Below are 15,059 nucleotides of genomic sequence, written 5' to 3' on the forward strand. Positions count from 1 at the left end.
GCCTAGCACTGCATCGATTGATACAAATACAATCAAATGTTAAAATCTTTCCTTCTTACTAGGTACTTCCTTGCGTGAAATTTTTCGAGAACCATGCCGTTACATCATTGAAAAGTCTTGTTTTATTTTCATTGTACACTACAGGAAGGATGCAAGGCTAAGGTAGGTAGCCCTGGAAGGCGAGGCACTCACTAGTAGCCCAACCCTGTCATGGAGCGTATCGAAGCACGCATTGCATCGTAGAAGCATAGGCATTGGAACACCTGAAGTGCAATGGACAGAGTTCCAGAATGCTTTTTCGCTTTTTATGTCGGGATTCCGCCCCATAACCTGCCTCCTTCTCATCCTTTTTCCAGCCGTGTCTAAAGCTTGCAGAAACGAACGCCAGAACGAGGCCATGGAATCACTAATCTCCACCACCCACAGCCTCGACTTCTCGCAGGGTTTGCTGCTCACGCTGCTCACGGTACTGGCCACCACCACCACCGCCTCTCCGGCCACCACCGCCCTGGCGTCTCTGCCTATCACCTCCTCTCTGATTGTCACCAAAGTCGCCGAATCCATTGACACCGGCATTGTCGGCGTTGCCGGGACCGTCGCGCAGGAAGCGCTCTCTCTCCGTCTTGACGACACTCAACACACTCTCGAGACTCCGTCGCCAGACCATCAGACGGCCCTGGATCTCGGCCCACTGCTTCTCGCCAAAGACACGGTACGTGGCTCGCTGAACCAAAAACTCCTGCTTCAGCTGGCTGAGTTTGCCTTCCACCAAACCCGCGCGGATCGTGTCAATAACCCACATCTCCACATCCTCGCCGGGCACCTGCAGCGCCGAGGCGATGGTCGAGTACGGGATCGAACGGCTCTGCGAGCTCGCGGCCATGCTTGCCAAAGTCAACAGGCGGATCTTGTTGCTGAGAACGTCGGCGCTCTCTTCGGGAATGCCCAGCGCGGAAAGCTCGTTGGTCTCGAGGAAATCCAAGTACGACGAGTAATCGTCCGAGGAGAAAATCTCGAGCAAGTCGAACAGGTTGCTGTCGGATCGGCGGATCGCTTGGATGGCGTCGTTGGCGGTCAAGGCAGTGAAGTCGATCACGCTCGGGTTCGTCAGGGCCAGCCGCAACGTGCGTTTAGCCAGCTCTTGCGATTCGTTCTCCGCCGCTGTCTCGGGCGGGATCGTTTCCAGCGCCTTCAGAAGGTATGTGTAACTCAGGTCATCATGCCCTGTCGCCGAAGCAACGTCGGCCACAGCAGTGTATAGGTTGCGAGCGTCTTCATCGTCCAGTTGCCACGCCGTCAGCCAGTTCGGGATGTTGGTTTCCAGCTGCGGTATTAATGCCTCAAATGCCTGTGACGATGAAGTGTTCTTGATCACTTTGAGAATCGCAAGGAAGACGTGGTACCGAGCTTCGCTCGTCACGGGGAGAACGTTGAAAACCGTAGTCAGGGTCTGGAGCGCCAGCGATGCGCCGTAGATGGGCGACGAGGTCACTGGCTGTTCCGATAGGTATTGGCATATCCGGGCGAACAACTGTTCGTAGATTGGTGATTGCAATGATAGGCTGATGAGGAGGTTGTATGCTGGAGTAATTTCTGTAGTTTGGTAAAATTCCTATGGTCAGCGCTTTTCTTTTGCAATACACAAAGCCATTGTCCTTTTCCTTTCACTCTTCATCTTGCATTTCTGTGCATTGGAGGGGCAGGGGGCCTTTTTTTTGTTTCTGCGTACCTCGTTCGGGGGCCGAGTTCAGGATCGAGGCCTTGGTCACCAACTTTTTCAGCACCTCATCCTTTTGGCTCTGGAGCGCCGCGTCGTCGACCTGCTCTTGTGTCTGTTCTGCCTCTCGAATGTTGTTCAACGGCTGTCCAATCTCTGCTAGCACGCCTGCGCCCTCTTCCGCTTTCGACAGGGCGTCCAGGTACTGCGCAAATTCTTCCGCGAGTTCGGAAAACGTCCCCTCGATCAACAGTGTATTCGTGGGGCCCGGCATGGCGGCAGTGTCTTGACTGTGTGGAAGAAGGACAACTGTAGGGGGTGCGGTAGGGATTGTCAGGTGGTGGTTCTTGCTCTTGTGCGGCCTGCGCCTCTCGTCGTCGTCGTCGCTGCCCAGTCTTAGTAGCGCTGTGGGAGCGAATTTGGGACTCGGAGGGTTCGAAATCTTGGCGGAGATAAGATTAGATCAGCATTTTGGTTCCGCTCCGCAGTGCTACTTGTAGTATGCGTACTTCACCAACAAAAAGGAATTATGAGTCTAGAAATATTGAATATTAGATTAATAATCTAAGTGCTTAAGATAACTCATTTTTGTCTGCGTTATGTGGTGGGGCAGCCACAATCATGGCCCTCCGCTCCGCATCATCTTTGACTTCCAGCATGGTGTATCATCTCTAGGGATAGTGCTGTAACTAAAATACATCGTTCGAAGCTGCGACTGTCGCTGGCCCGGGCACTGGGACAGCCGTGTTATCTCTTGCACACATCTCGTCCTCGATGAATACGCCGAGCCCTGCAAATGCCCGCAGGAGACATTCGTCCATATATTGCGCGAAGTCATATCCACCAGCAAGCATCGCGTCGGTCGGCTTCCCTCTAGCTTTGTTGACGTAGCTTTCCTTGACTTCATAGTAGTTTTTAGTCCGGGGCATACCCATGAATGGGTCATATGGTGCCTTCGCTTCGGGAATGACAATCTTTTTCAAACCCTTGATCAGCCCGCTTGGGTCTGCTGCGTCCGGCGCAACGTCCTTTCGTCTGGTGGCCTTGCCACCCGCCTCGGTGGTCCCATCGGCCGAGTCTGTCTTGATCCCGTTCGCCTGTGCATATTCCTTGAGCTTGCGGTTCGTCGCGGCAACATCAGTGCGAAGCACAAGGTTCATAATCAGTTCTTCTTTTAACTCCAGAAAGTCGTCATAATCGCGTTTGGTCTCGAATTCTTCCTCCTGACGATCGAGACTGCTCACTGTGAGAAAGGAATATAGCAAGATGTAGAGGTCAGCTTACATTTTGTTGACACGTTTTCGAATCTCAACTTCGCGTTCGATTTTCAGATCTTCAAACGTCTGCGTCCGCCATTCTCGCTTCCAGAGACTGACATGGCACCCTGCTACAGGACACTCTGCTTTGCCGCTTGAGAAATGCCGGTCGACGCATCCTTCACAAATTCGGTGATAGCATTTCGTGTTGATCTTGAATCGGAGCCCTGGGTGTGTTCGTGGATCACTCCCACAGACAGGGCATTTGTTGGCCCCTGAAAGGTGCTTTATGTCAGTACAATGCGAGATTCAGAACAATAAAGTCTGGCACAGCCTACCAACAGAGTCTTCTTCATCCATCGCGTTGAGCCTTCATCGACCTGGTATCCTGTCACCCTTTCTCGTGGCCCCAATCACTCTTCGCTGCCTCCTGCGAAAGATTCTATCTTTTGTTCGCCACGTAGAGCCTCATACTCCAGCGAGCTGAGTCACGAGAAGCAGGTGTAAATTTTGATTACGGGTGATTCTCAACAAAGGAGATCACGCTGAAATGCACAAAGGAATTTGATTCATTCACATGAGGTCGATTCCATTGTTGATGAGGCTGATGTTGTTAGGTACTAGTAAGGAACGTGGATGACTAAGCATTTCTAGCAGCATCTGTGGCGTCAACCAACGTCAACTTGCCTTCATCCTTTCGCCAATTTTTTGCAACCTTCCTCTTGGTCTTCCACCAGCTTGGCCTCCTTTTAGCAAATTGACACAGATACAACGTCTGCTTCGGTCTTCAGACATGGATGACGAAACCCTTGCTCGTGTGGAGCAGCAGCGTACCGAGCTTGAATCGAACATCGCCAAATTGCGCAAAGCGCTGCGCCACTGGCAGACGTTAGAGATAGATTATGAAGGCCTGAAGGAGGAATTCCTTGGTTTACCAAATGATGCTCCGGCTGAAGAGTGCTTGCAAGCTGCTAAGGACTTCAAGCCAGAGGCAATCGACGACAAAGAGCTGCAGGAACTACTAACGGACAGCAAGTCACGGCCCCGTCGACCTGCTCAGTTGGTGGATCTTTTGTCTAAGCGTGTTGATTATGTTACCCGTAACGTTGAAACAGTACGGAAGCAGCTTTCTGAGGCCGAGAAGAAAAGAAACGTTCTTTTGCTTGCTGAGGATCCGAACCATCAAGAGGACGCTGGCCTTCCCCTCGCAGAGATCACAGAGGAGCTGGACGAGTCTGGAGAAGTGATATCTGGGAAGGTGGAAACACCCGGCGCTTCCACCAATCAGTTGATCGACGCCCTGCGAAGGGCCGGTGTTGAAGATTTGAAGGAGACAGATGGAGAAGTTACCAGTACCGACAATGGGAGTAGAAAGAGCCCGCCAGCACTAGATCCGCCCACGAGTACCTCCCAACAACAAGACTTGACGAATACTTCCGCAGAAAATGAGCATAATCCCACAGAAACTACACTTTCAGAAGACTCTGTCGATGAGATCCCTGCCAATCCTAATGATACTGAAACCGAAGCCCAACTTCGCCGAGAAATGTGGGAGTACTCACAAGGCCTGGATGAAGTTGGCGCAATCGTCGCGGAACTAGACCTGGAAGAAGATGCGTCTGATGTTTCTTACGATGAACAGGATGAGCCGCTTGATCTAGGTTCCGATTTTGATGACGACTTCGATGACGAGGAGTCGGAGGACGAAACCGGCAAGAGCACGCACCCACTCACCGTACCAAGAGCTTATCGGAAGAAGATGGAAGAATTGCAGGAAAAATTGGGCTTGAAGAATATGGGACCTCAGGCAGCCACGCAGATAGTTGAAGAGACCCTCAAACAGTCACCAAGACCACCAGCGGCCGAAGCGGCTCGAAAAGCAGCAATTGCCAGAGACGAAAAATCAAAGAAGAGCAGCTTGAAGTCGGCAGTGAAGAGTTCTGTTCCCAAAGGGGATGGTGGGAAGGCTGAGAGCTCGAACAAGAAGAAAGTCGCGTTCTCTTCGGAGCTGGACATTGCTTCCGATGAACCAAGTACTAAATCTACGCCTGTCGCTTCAACCACCCCTAAGAAGCCATCACAGGCACCCAAGGTGCGACCAATCAACGAATCCATTGTTGAGAGAGAAGTTGCTCCGGTCGATGAAGATAATGTCTTTGCTCCGGCGCCAACGTCTCGCTCAGAGAAACCCTCTCGATTCAAGGCTGCACGACAAACACAGCCACAGACGCCCATGTTTGCTCCACCAATGTCTTTGGGTGCAGGTTTGTCAAGAGCAGATCAGGACGAGTCCATCTCCCCGACACCAACATCGAAGATTATCTCTGCCAATCTTGTCGAACGTCCGTCGTCGAGGATAGCTACGGCTCCAGATCCAGACGATTTCTCGGAAGAGGCCCACCGACAGGAAGTTGCTATAGAATATCAGAGACACCGGATGAAACGGATCCTTGCCCAGGAGGACGGCTTTACGGGAAATGGAGAAGGAGACAACTACGGAGAAATGATCACCCCCGGCAGGGGTCATGACGATGAAGATGGCAAGGGGAAAAAGATTAGCAGGTTCAAAGCCGCAAGAATCAGTCGACAAATGGGCTAGAATCCTCAGTGCCACGTATGCGAGGCTGTGTCCCCTACGTTACCGGAACAGTCCGGTGCTGGGCTTGTTTCCTTGCTCCTTATGTTGTCTATCTCAACTTGAACCAACCCATTCCTGTTACTGCTGGTATGGCCTTTCTGATAACCCCTTCCCTTTCTTCCCATGCAGGCTCTCCGCTTCCTGGAACCCTCAACAAGAATATCTTTTCTTTAAAAGGACTTGCAGCCCTCCTTCCAGCACCAATGGATGGTGGTCTATCTGCATGGTTCCTCATATGGGTTCCGATAATAAGCATTGCAACTGGGCTCTCTGACACCTGATCCGTTAGTCGCGGTCTTTCGAGACCCGATTGAGAGCTGTGGATCCGGTGATTCGTTTCACCCAGCACATGCCGACTGTAACATTTAGGTCAATTCCTTTGGTGTATTGTAGCACGACAAGTCAACGTGAGGCCGCGGTCGATAGCAAGTGGGTGCCTACTTAGGTACACTGGCAGTACACTGCATATAGTACTACCTCCCTGGTCAGCAGCGAAGCGAAGTACTGCAGATCATACCAACCTGGTAATGATATGGTGGAATTCTGCGGAGTGTAAGCGCTGCAATGGCAGCTCCACCATGAAAACTCATTCCTCGTTTCCATTGGTCAGGACGAGACACTGGCAGTTCTTGGGCCTCCTCCACTCAATCGAGACAGCTCCTTGCGTGCTGCCCGTGGGAGAATGGATGACACTGCGCTGACATTGGCTCAATATCCGTCATGATGGTGATGATGGCTACTCGACCGCTACAATTGCCGTAAGTCGGATCCGCATTTTGGGATACTATCTGGTCTCGATCTATTTTTCTTTCTTCTGCTTCTTCTTGTTTCTTTATATTCGGCCTTGCCGCCCGGGTATTGCAGCCTGACCATCTGACCTCCCCTCGCCGTATGCATTTTGAGAGGAGAAATCCACGCGGAGGAGGAAGCTATGGACAAGGGGCAGTTTTCAGCTACGACCCCGAATCATAGTCCGGCTGTTGCTCATGAACTGGATGTAATCTCTGCACCCCACGATCCAGAGAATGTACCTATCGAGAAGAGCCCCTCGACCGAGGCTGGCCAGCCTGGTTCTGCCTCGCAAGTCAAAGCCAGGAGCCCGTTCCGGCTCACGATGATTCTGATAGCGCTCTACCTATCGCTCTTTGTTGCGGCGCTCGACGCCACCATTGTCGCTACGGCAGTGCCTAGGATCACCGCCGACCTTGATTCAGCGGCGGGATACATATGGGTTGGCGGGGCTTACCTGATTGCAAACGCTGCCGCGGCCCCCATTTGGGTCAAGCTCTCGGACATCTGGGGTCGGAAGCCCATCTTACTTGCAGCAGTCACCGTTTTCTTTGCCAGCTCCATCATCTGTGCCGCGGCCGTCGACATGCAGATGCTGATTGTCGGTCGAAGCATCCAAGGAGCTGCGGGTGGTGGTCTCATCTGCATGGTCAATGTGGCAATCTCAGATCTTTTCAGTGTTCGGGAACGAAGCCTGTGGCTTGGTCTCTGCGAAGGCATTTGGGCTCTCAGCGGTGCTGTCGGTCCTCTCTTGGGTGGCGCGTTTGCTCAAAAAGTAACCTGGCGGTGGTGCTTTTATTGCAACTTACCAATCGCTGGTACTGCATTTGTACTTCTTGTCCCTTTTCTCAATGTCCACAATCCTCGCACTTCAGTGGTTGCAGGTGTCAAGGCCATTGACTGGTTTGGCTGTATTTCCATCCTTGGAGTCACAGTCATGTTACTCCTGGGCCTCGATCTGGGCGGGTCTGTCTACCCTTGGGGCTCTGCTAAAGTGATTTGTCTGATTGTCTTTGGGGCCTTGATGATTCTTGTCTTCATCTACAGTGAGAAGAAGCTGGCGAGGTATCCTGTCATCCCACTTTCTCTCTTCGGCACGAGGAATATTGCTACATTGCTGGTTACCTTTTTCCATGGCATGGTAAGTGAAGCCTCAGTATTTCTCAGCAAAGGTTGGACTGACCAGAAAAACAGACTTTCATTGCCGCAGAGTATTATCTACCTCTTTACTTTCAAAGTGTCAAGGAATCTTCACCGCTTCGGTCGGGTGTACTTTTGGTACCATTGATCGTGGCTACAGCCGTGACCGGTGTCGTGAACGGCCTCATCATCCACCGAACAGGTCAATATAGACCTTCAATGTGGATAGGCACTGTTCTGTTGACTTTGGGAACTGGTCTGTACATATTGTTGGGCCCAGAGACCTCCATTGGCACCATCATCGGCTTCGAAATCATCGAAGGAGTCGGTGCAGGTCTTCTTTTTGAGCCACCACTGATTGCTATTCAGCAAGATGTGGAACAGGACGATGTAGGGACAGCGACTTCCACTCAAAGTTTCATCAGAAGCATGGCTTTGTCCTTGGGCGTGATAGTCGGCGGCATCGTCTTTCAGCAGAGCATGGACCTCCGCAGGTCAACTCTCGTTGCAGCCGGGTTACCGGCTGCCATTGTGGAGCAGCTTTCTGGCAAGAACGCCGGTGCCAACGTGATGGTTGGCCATGGACTCCCACCGGCTCAAAAACTCGCTGTCAAGGAGGCCTTTGCCTGGAGCATCCGGAACATGTTTATTATGTTTACTGCTCTGGGTGCCTGTGGAGTGCTTGCTAGCGTTTTCGTCACCAAAAAGAAGCTGTCCAAGGAACACAGAGAGACCATTACTGGACTCAAGAAGGCCGATGCAGAATCCTAGATGCAACGCCTGGGAAGCCTTTCTCCTGGGGCTTCAATGGGAATGAAAGAACATCAACTCTCACACCGGTCGAGACGGGGACGATTGCTGCCATAACCACCCCGCTACGGTCAACTCCCGCGTCACAGAACCCTATCCGATGTCTTGACACCATGTTTCCGTTGATGGCAAAACTGGTGCATATGACTTTGGTTCCGTAATGATTAAGATTGGTTAGGAAAAAATGGGTGATAATCACTCTATAGCGCCCGTGGTTTACAAATTGTCTAAAATTGGATAGAGTGTGAGTCTGGACGAGTTTAACATGCACCTCCATCACCTTGGAGCTGGACAATATAATATATAACGGTGGTCCGGCTGATATGCCGACGGGCTACTGACCGCCTGGTTTGGCAGCTGTATCCACCTCCTGCGGGTGATGTGCAGGGCACTGTTAGATTACCTCGGTGCTGGATGGTGCACTTGTATGATCTTTTGGCGATGGAGCTAATAATCAATATGGGCTTCTTTAGTAACCTATATATTTGTACCATATACTTAGTATTTCTGTGCTTTCGAATTTCTAGGGCTCTTTGATCCGTCGATTGGTATGACACAATTTAATGCCCCGGGAGCGAAGCCGATAGCTGCGTGAACTGGGTGCGATCAACATCGCAGCAGCCGCTTCTATCACTTCTCACTTGCTTACTAGTTGACTCCTACACTTACCTCCAGTCAGTCTGAACACCCAAGGAAGAAATCTGACTACTGTGTTCTATGTTCAGACGTCCACCATACCTCAACTTGTCGCAGACCCTACGGTTATCGAATAATAACCTGATTTATCTCCTTTGCATCAGACGCTCACCGATGGCAAACCTGGCTGAAGCGAGCACCGCTGCTGCTGCTTCTGCTGCTGCTCCCAGCCGTGGCGGTGCACCTTGTTCTCAAAGTGAGTTCCGTTACTGCATCAATCTACAGCACAGTATCTAGTATCTACTATCAAATCAAGAAAGGGCCCACTGCCCACGAGAGCCAGCAGCATTGTTCCACAATTTACCTACTTACCGTTACCCACGACAATGTTTCTGTTTCCACCACCCTATAGTACTACTACTAACCAATGCAGCCAAATGGCACCAACCCATCGGCCCTACAATCCCTTCCTCGCCAACAGGTGTACCACCCCGTCGGCCCACCAGGGTAACTCTACCCGGCAAAAGCGTGACCATCCAACCACTTTCACCCTCGCACGCGAGCGATCTATACGCCATCATCGAAGGTGAATCCAAAGCCCACCTATTCACCTACCTCTTCGACGACCCATATACAACACCATCAGCCTTTTCAAATGCCGTGACGACCAAATCGCAATCCGAGGATCCCTTGTTCTTCGCCCTGGTTGACGAGGAGACCAACAGGGCTGTGGGATGGGCGTCACTCATGCGCATCGATCCCAACCATCGAGTCGTGGAGGTTGGGAATATTCTCTTTTCGCCTGCTCTCCAACGTACGAGGGCCGCCACGGAAGCCATGTATTTGTTGGCTAGGTATGTTTTTGAGGATTTGGGCTACAGGAGGTATGAGTGGAAGTGCGACAATTTGAACCTTCCGTCCAAGAGGGCGGCTATTCGGCTTGGATTTACTTTTGAGGGGGTCTTTAGAAAGCATATGGTATATAAAGGTCGTTCTAGGGATACTGCTTGGTTTGCTATGGTTGATGAGGATTGGCCTGTCATAAAGAAGGCGTTTGAGGATTGGTTGAGGGATGAGAATTTTGATGAGAGTGGGAGGCAGAAAAGGAGGCTGGAGGATTTGAGGGAGTTGATGCCGGGGCAAAGGGGGCCTGTGGTGTTGGAGCTCTGAGGGGGATGGAAGTTGAACTGCTGGCCCTGGGTCGGCTTTGGATTTATAGAGGGGATGGACTGGGTAGATATAAGCTAGATGAAATGGGTTTGGGACGTGACTGGGTGTGGTATTTGTGTTTTCTTATAGTGAATACCTAATAGTTAGATATCAAAATAGACGAGACTGGTAGAAGAGGGTACAAGGTTCAATGTTGTATGTACATAGGTGAGAGCAGTTGTCTATTCTGAGCCGAGTCCATGCCAAACTGGACGGTTCGAACGAGGGAAAGAAACATAGAAGAAAATGATCATGAGTGCCGTGGCGATAGATTGATGAGCCTGTGCATGGCTGGGATGATGCCTTGTCGATTCTCTGGTGAGGTCTTTATCAAAGAGTCTGCGGCACAAAGGATCAATTCTACAAATAAACAGTACTTCTATTCCTACAAATTAGACTGCGTTGCTAAGGAGACTGCCTTCTTGAAATCAATCGATCTCAGATATAAGTCAGTACCGTAACGATTGTCAGGTAAGCTTTCTTCCTCATTGACAACAACACTCAATCACCGCATAATTCAGGTCCGTGAGGTAACTTGAACGTCAAGAACGAAATGAATACGTGGATGTATTGCTATTGCTTACTACTAATCGACACCGCGCCGATAGTCGTTTAGCTAAGGTAAGCTGCAGCTCTGGTACGAAAGCCGTAAACTTGCCTTGGGTGGGGCGGACCGACAGTTCAACATATGGCGACTGTGCAGCCGGCCAAGGCTGATTGTAGTTGTAGCAGCAAATCCAGCCGCAGATGCTACTGTGTTCGGGTTGATTATGTTGCTGTTGTGGCTGAACACAGGCGTGGTCCAGCTTCAATAGCAGGTCTCCACCGTCAATCGACAAAGGGGACAATTGATGGCAAGACAGCCGACTCTTGAAGAGAACTAGGGTTTCATAATATCAATGTCACAGCCAGCGAATATGTGATTGTCTCGAGGAATGCGATGACGGGCCGATGCCAACGCTGGCAGCAAACAAACGGCTCGCGAAATGAATAAGGTAACCTGTGTTCTGGTTCCTGATCTGGCTTCGATCTTTTTCTGCCCCAGAACCGGAATCGCACTAAGCTGTTTGCGGCAGGAAGGCGCACAACTGTCGCCGGCAGAGCCACTTCACCACCTCAAGTTCACCAGCTCAGCATCGACAACTTCAGCCACCCTCGCATCTCACACTGCTCGCCTTGTCTCTTGGTCTCCTTGTTTACTCATTTTGCCGTTCTCCTGCCACAACCCTGGCGCTGTGCCATTGTTGGTCTGTCTTGTAAACACTTTTCAATCCGCAGGACGGACAAAGACAGGCCCCCTGTGGTTCAGATTTAGGCGACGTGGCGGCGCTTGAATTCTCAGATCTCACCACCACCAGCTCTGCGGATTCGGCCTGGTTCATCAAGGACCCGGACATGCCCTCTGAAAGACGTCCACGGCGGCTAGCAACCTCTTCTACCAGATCCAGCCCTGACCGGAAGAGCTTTGATTTCTCCAATTCAACTACTCGGACTGCCACGCCTAGCCCAACCCTGTCAACCAACGACACTCGATCGCGCACAGATCCAACCACATCCCACAGTGACTCGGATGAGTCTGTTGGCACCTCTCAGCCGCAAACTGCTTCGTCCGCTGACATGGCCGCTTCGGTCTCAGATCGGGGACGCCGCACACGAGGTGGTCGTGTGAGGAAACTGACCGCCAAAGCCCAAGCGCTGAGTGACCGCAAAGCCGACTCAAGCTCTTCGCCGCCGCCTTCAGACACCATTGTGGTTAGCTCTTCACCACCACCACAGCTGCCCCCACCAACAAAATCCAAACCTCAGCCTCGCCGTAAACAAGGCTCCACTACTCCGAGTCCTAGTGCAGACACCTCGCAGCAAGCTTCGGGAGACTTTCAAACCCCAGAGACGTCAACAAACGACCTGGTTGAGAGTGCCACTTCAGCATCAAACGCCGAGGTCGCCACTCAGGACGAGACCAATTCTTCAACTCTCAACTCACCAGCCAGAAGAACCTCCCAGCGAGAGAGGAAACCTTCCGCCAAAGCACTATTAACACCTCCGACTGCCCGAAAACGCCCAGCCTCTCCAGCTGATACTCAGGATGTTCCGGCGCGCAAGTCTGCCAGAATCTCTTACGGCGGCGCCAAGGTCCCGTCCAAGCTTCGTTACTCGTTGTCTTCCTCTGTGCCCGAGGAGCTATCTGCTGAGGATCAAACCCCGGAGAGGAGCCAAAACCGTTCTACCGGATGTCCAGTTCACCAACGCATGGGTTCAAATGTTCAAGACATGCTTGAAAAATCTCCAAAGAGCCAACGAGCTCGTCAAGTTGTGGAAAACCATTTTCGTGACACGTGGCCTTGGCCCGTACCGACCAAACCTCCAACCCCTCCACAAATGCTCAGCCCTCCAGAAGGGCAAAGCGACCAAGACGTTCGCGACCAGGGATATAACAGCCAAATGCACGCTCTTTCCGAATATTCTGGCAAGCCTGTTTCCCAAGAGCACCAGCTGGAGGACGATCATGCTGAGATCCGTGCCAAACGGAAACAACCTACCCGCCGGGACACGGCTGAGATTCCTGCCACTCCAACCGGCAAGAAATCAAAGCGTGTCACACTGAAGACGACGCCGACTAAAGTCGACAAACCTGAAACTGCCGAAGTCGCGCAAACCACTCCCTCAAGCAGATCGAAGGTAATCACACTAAAGTCGAAGAGACTTTCTGAGATCAACAACCCAACTCAACAACCTGAAGTCGATAAGCCCAGCCCTAAGGCCAGCAAGGTTCGAGCAAGCCGACGAAAATCCAAACTCAAGCAAGATGCCCCCCGGAACGACCGTGTTACCGTGCAAGACAAGCCTTTGTCTTTAGCATCATGCGACCTGTCTTGTCTTCCTCCTTGGTCACGACTCGTAGCCTTTGCCGAGATTGCCAAGCGAATGCCGGATTCGGATAATGACGACGAAGAAATTGTGCCTGGGAGTGACCAGGACTGGCGGTCTTATACCCAGCATTTGTGCCAGTGCAAGAAGGAGCCCCGACTTCCCATTGACGACGTCAATGCCAGTGAACTTGCACGAGCCCTTCTACCGAACACGGTTTTCCAAGGCACTCAAGTCGATCCGATCGATCTTACGGAAGCACCTACAGCCGAAAGCGAGCTTTTAGCCCAACCGGTCAATACTATCCTGAGGGCCACCGACGCGGAGCGGCTCTCTCAGCTCTTTGCCAGTCCTCACAACTTAAATGAAAGTGAGAATCGAAGACGGTACACCACCTCTGCGACCCGTAGCTTACGCAACTCTGCCGAGTTTGGAACCCCCCCTGCCTACGGAAACGGAAATCCACTTCGAAATTCAGGTTTCTCAGAGAATGCTACCAAGTTCCTTCCAACTAAACGAACGTACGAGGAGCGCATGCGAGACGACCACAAGGCATTGGCGGACATTCGCAAGCGCGCATCAGCGTTGGGAATCGAGTGGAATTTCAACATGACTTTTGACGACATTTCTTCTCTGGTCCGGGAGGCTGAAGCCTCTCAGACCCAGATCTATTATGACCAACGCAACATGACCCGTGAGAACGACATCTCTGTCGGCCGCCATGGGCACGGTTCGGTTATAGAAGGTCACCCAGGCCACGGCATCCCGGCCGGATATGGTGGACTGTATCCAGGAAAAGCGACATCTTCAACTCCTACGCCGATTGCAAATGGAGCAGCAGTAGCTGGACATGATCTCTACCAGCATCGGTCGCCGCCACCGGCCCCGCCACAGCAGCAGCAGCCCAAAAACGGCCGGAGACGACCCAAATCCCAGTTCATTAACTACAACTACACTCATACAAATGGCTTCGACAACAATAGCGGCGGCAACAGCCGCGGCAATCGCAATGGAACTGGTACACCTGAGACCGCCGGCAAACACCTTGGTGGATCGGCCAGTCCCAACACAACCACCATCAGCTTTGTTACTGAGGATATTGGCGCAACATATTCTTCGTCGGGTCCGCACACGTCGCTGCGTCGACCTTCTTCCCCTAGTCGACCCAAAAGCTCGCGGTTTCGAGTCGATCCTAGAGGATTGCTAGGTGAATCGCCGGGGCCCGGAACGATCATCAATATCGACGAGCAGCATCAGCATCAGCATCAGCAGCAGCCGAAGAAGGCTGTAGCTAATGGTAGAGCGTCACGTCGGAGATCGCGTGGCTCAAAGGTTGCAGAAGCTCAGAAGGAGGCTGAAGTGAATGGCCCAGAGGCCAGTTAGTAGTGGGCTGGAAGCTTGCTACGGAAAGATTGATAGGAGCAGAAGACCAGAAGACCAGAAGAGCACAATGGCACTCTGCTTTTTTTGCTGGATGGTGGTTGTTGACGATGATTTGTCAGGATTGGATTCCTGTTGCAAGGACAGGACAAAAGAAAGCACGAATTGCCGTCAGATGGTTGGAATGATACATGAGGGAGGTATTGGCTGTGGTCCTGGAAGGTTCTGGACTTTGGTCAAGGTACCGCTGTACACAGGTACAGGTGCAGGTACCATATTGGTTGATGATGGCGGCATTCTGGGCCGACTTGTATCGCGGCGAATTGCATGCGTTCCTGGTAGCAAAGCGTTGCAAGGCATTGGCATCCTCTAGCACAGGGGAGCATAGCATAGCATAGCATGGGTACCTTTTGAGATCTTGCAGTGCAAGACTCGGAGGAGAATGGTGAACAGTGAGCGCCACAGTGAGGAGCAAAATGTGTTAATACCTTACTAATGATCACCATCAATCATAATTGTCAGTGGTATGGCGCTGGGACTTGTACTTGTAACTCATTAGGTACAGTACCTAGCTAGGTACCATAACGGTTATAACGTTGTACAATGCTGTACCTGG

The 15,059-nt window shown here is 51.7% G+C and overlaps 6 protein-coding genes across 6 annotated transcripts; 4 read left to right on the plus strand and 2 right to left on the minus strand.

The window, feature by feature from the left end:
- Nucleotides 1–45: 45 nt before the first annotated feature.
- HMPREF1120_00356 (uncharacterized protein) lies at nt 46–2,223 on the minus strand. Its single transcript, XM_009154352.1, has 2 exons — nt 1,730–2,223; nt 46–1,593 (listed from the first exon to the last, which is right to left on the minus strand). The coding sequence occupies exons 1-2, from the start codon at nt 1,989–1,991 to the stop codon at nt 407–409; spliced, it is 1,449 nt and encodes a 482-aa protein (XP_009152600.1). The 5' UTR covers nt 1,992–2,223; the 3' UTR covers nt 46–406.
- Nucleotides 2,224–2,247: 24 nt separating this feature from the next.
- HMPREF1120_00357 (CDK-activating kinase assembly factor MAT1) lies at nt 2,248–3,571 on the minus strand. The gene is made up of 3 exons (XM_009154353.1): nt 3,312–3,571; nt 3,002–3,248; nt 2,248–2,953 (listed from the first exon to the last, which is right to left on the minus strand). Exons 1-3 carry the CDS (start codon nt 3,331–3,333, stop codon nt 2,407–2,409), a joined length of 816 nt encoding a protein of 271 aa, XP_009152601.1. The 5' UTR covers nt 3,334–3,571; the 3' UTR covers nt 2,248–2,406.
- A 195-nt stretch (nt 3,572–3,766) lies between these two features.
- Nucleotides 3,767–5,572, plus strand: HMPREF1120_00358 (uncharacterized protein; the record flags this gene model as incomplete). Its single annotated transcript, XM_009154354.1, has 1 exon — nt 3,767–5,572. The coding sequence occupies one exon, from the start codon at nt 3,767–3,769 to the stop codon at nt 5,570–5,572; it is 1,806 nt and encodes a 601-aa protein (XP_009152602.1).
- Nucleotides 5,573–6,542: 970 nt separating this feature from the next.
- HMPREF1120_00359 (DNA repair protein RAD50) lies at nt 6,543–8,311 on the plus strand (the record flags this gene model as incomplete). Its single annotated transcript, XM_009154355.1, has 2 exons — nt 6,543–7,541; nt 7,595–8,311. 2 exons carry the CDS (start codon nt 6,543–6,545, stop codon nt 8,309–8,311), a joined length of 1,716 nt encoding a protein of 571 aa, XP_009152603.1.
- Nucleotides 8,312–9,160: 849 nt separating this feature from the next.
- Nucleotides 9,161–10,156, plus strand: HMPREF1120_00360 (GNAT family acetyltransferase; the record flags this gene model as incomplete). The annotated part of the gene is made up of 2 exons (XM_009154356.1): nt 9,161–9,242; nt 9,420–10,156. 2 exons carry the CDS (start codon nt 9,161–9,163, stop codon nt 10,154–10,156), a joined length of 819 nt encoding a protein of 272 aa, XP_009152604.1.
- Nucleotides 10,157–11,812: 1,656 nt separating this feature from the next.
- Nucleotides 11,813–14,446, plus strand: HMPREF1120_00361 (uncharacterized protein; the record flags this gene model as incomplete). Its single annotated transcript, XM_009154357.1, has 1 exon — nt 11,813–14,446. The coding sequence occupies one exon, from the start codon at nt 11,813–11,815 to the stop codon at nt 14,444–14,446; it is 2,634 nt and encodes an 877-aa protein (XP_009152605.1).
- Nucleotides 14,447–15,059: the final 613 nt, after the last annotated feature.

This window comes from Exophiala dermatitidis, assembly GCF_000230625.1.
Source record: "Exophiala dermatitidis NIH/UT8656 unplaced genomic scaffold supercont1.1, whole genome shotgun sequence".
In the NCBI taxonomy this organism is placed as follows: Eukaryota; Fungi; Ascomycota; class Eurotiomycetes; order Chaetothyriales; family Herpotrichiellaceae; genus Exophiala; species Exophiala dermatitidis.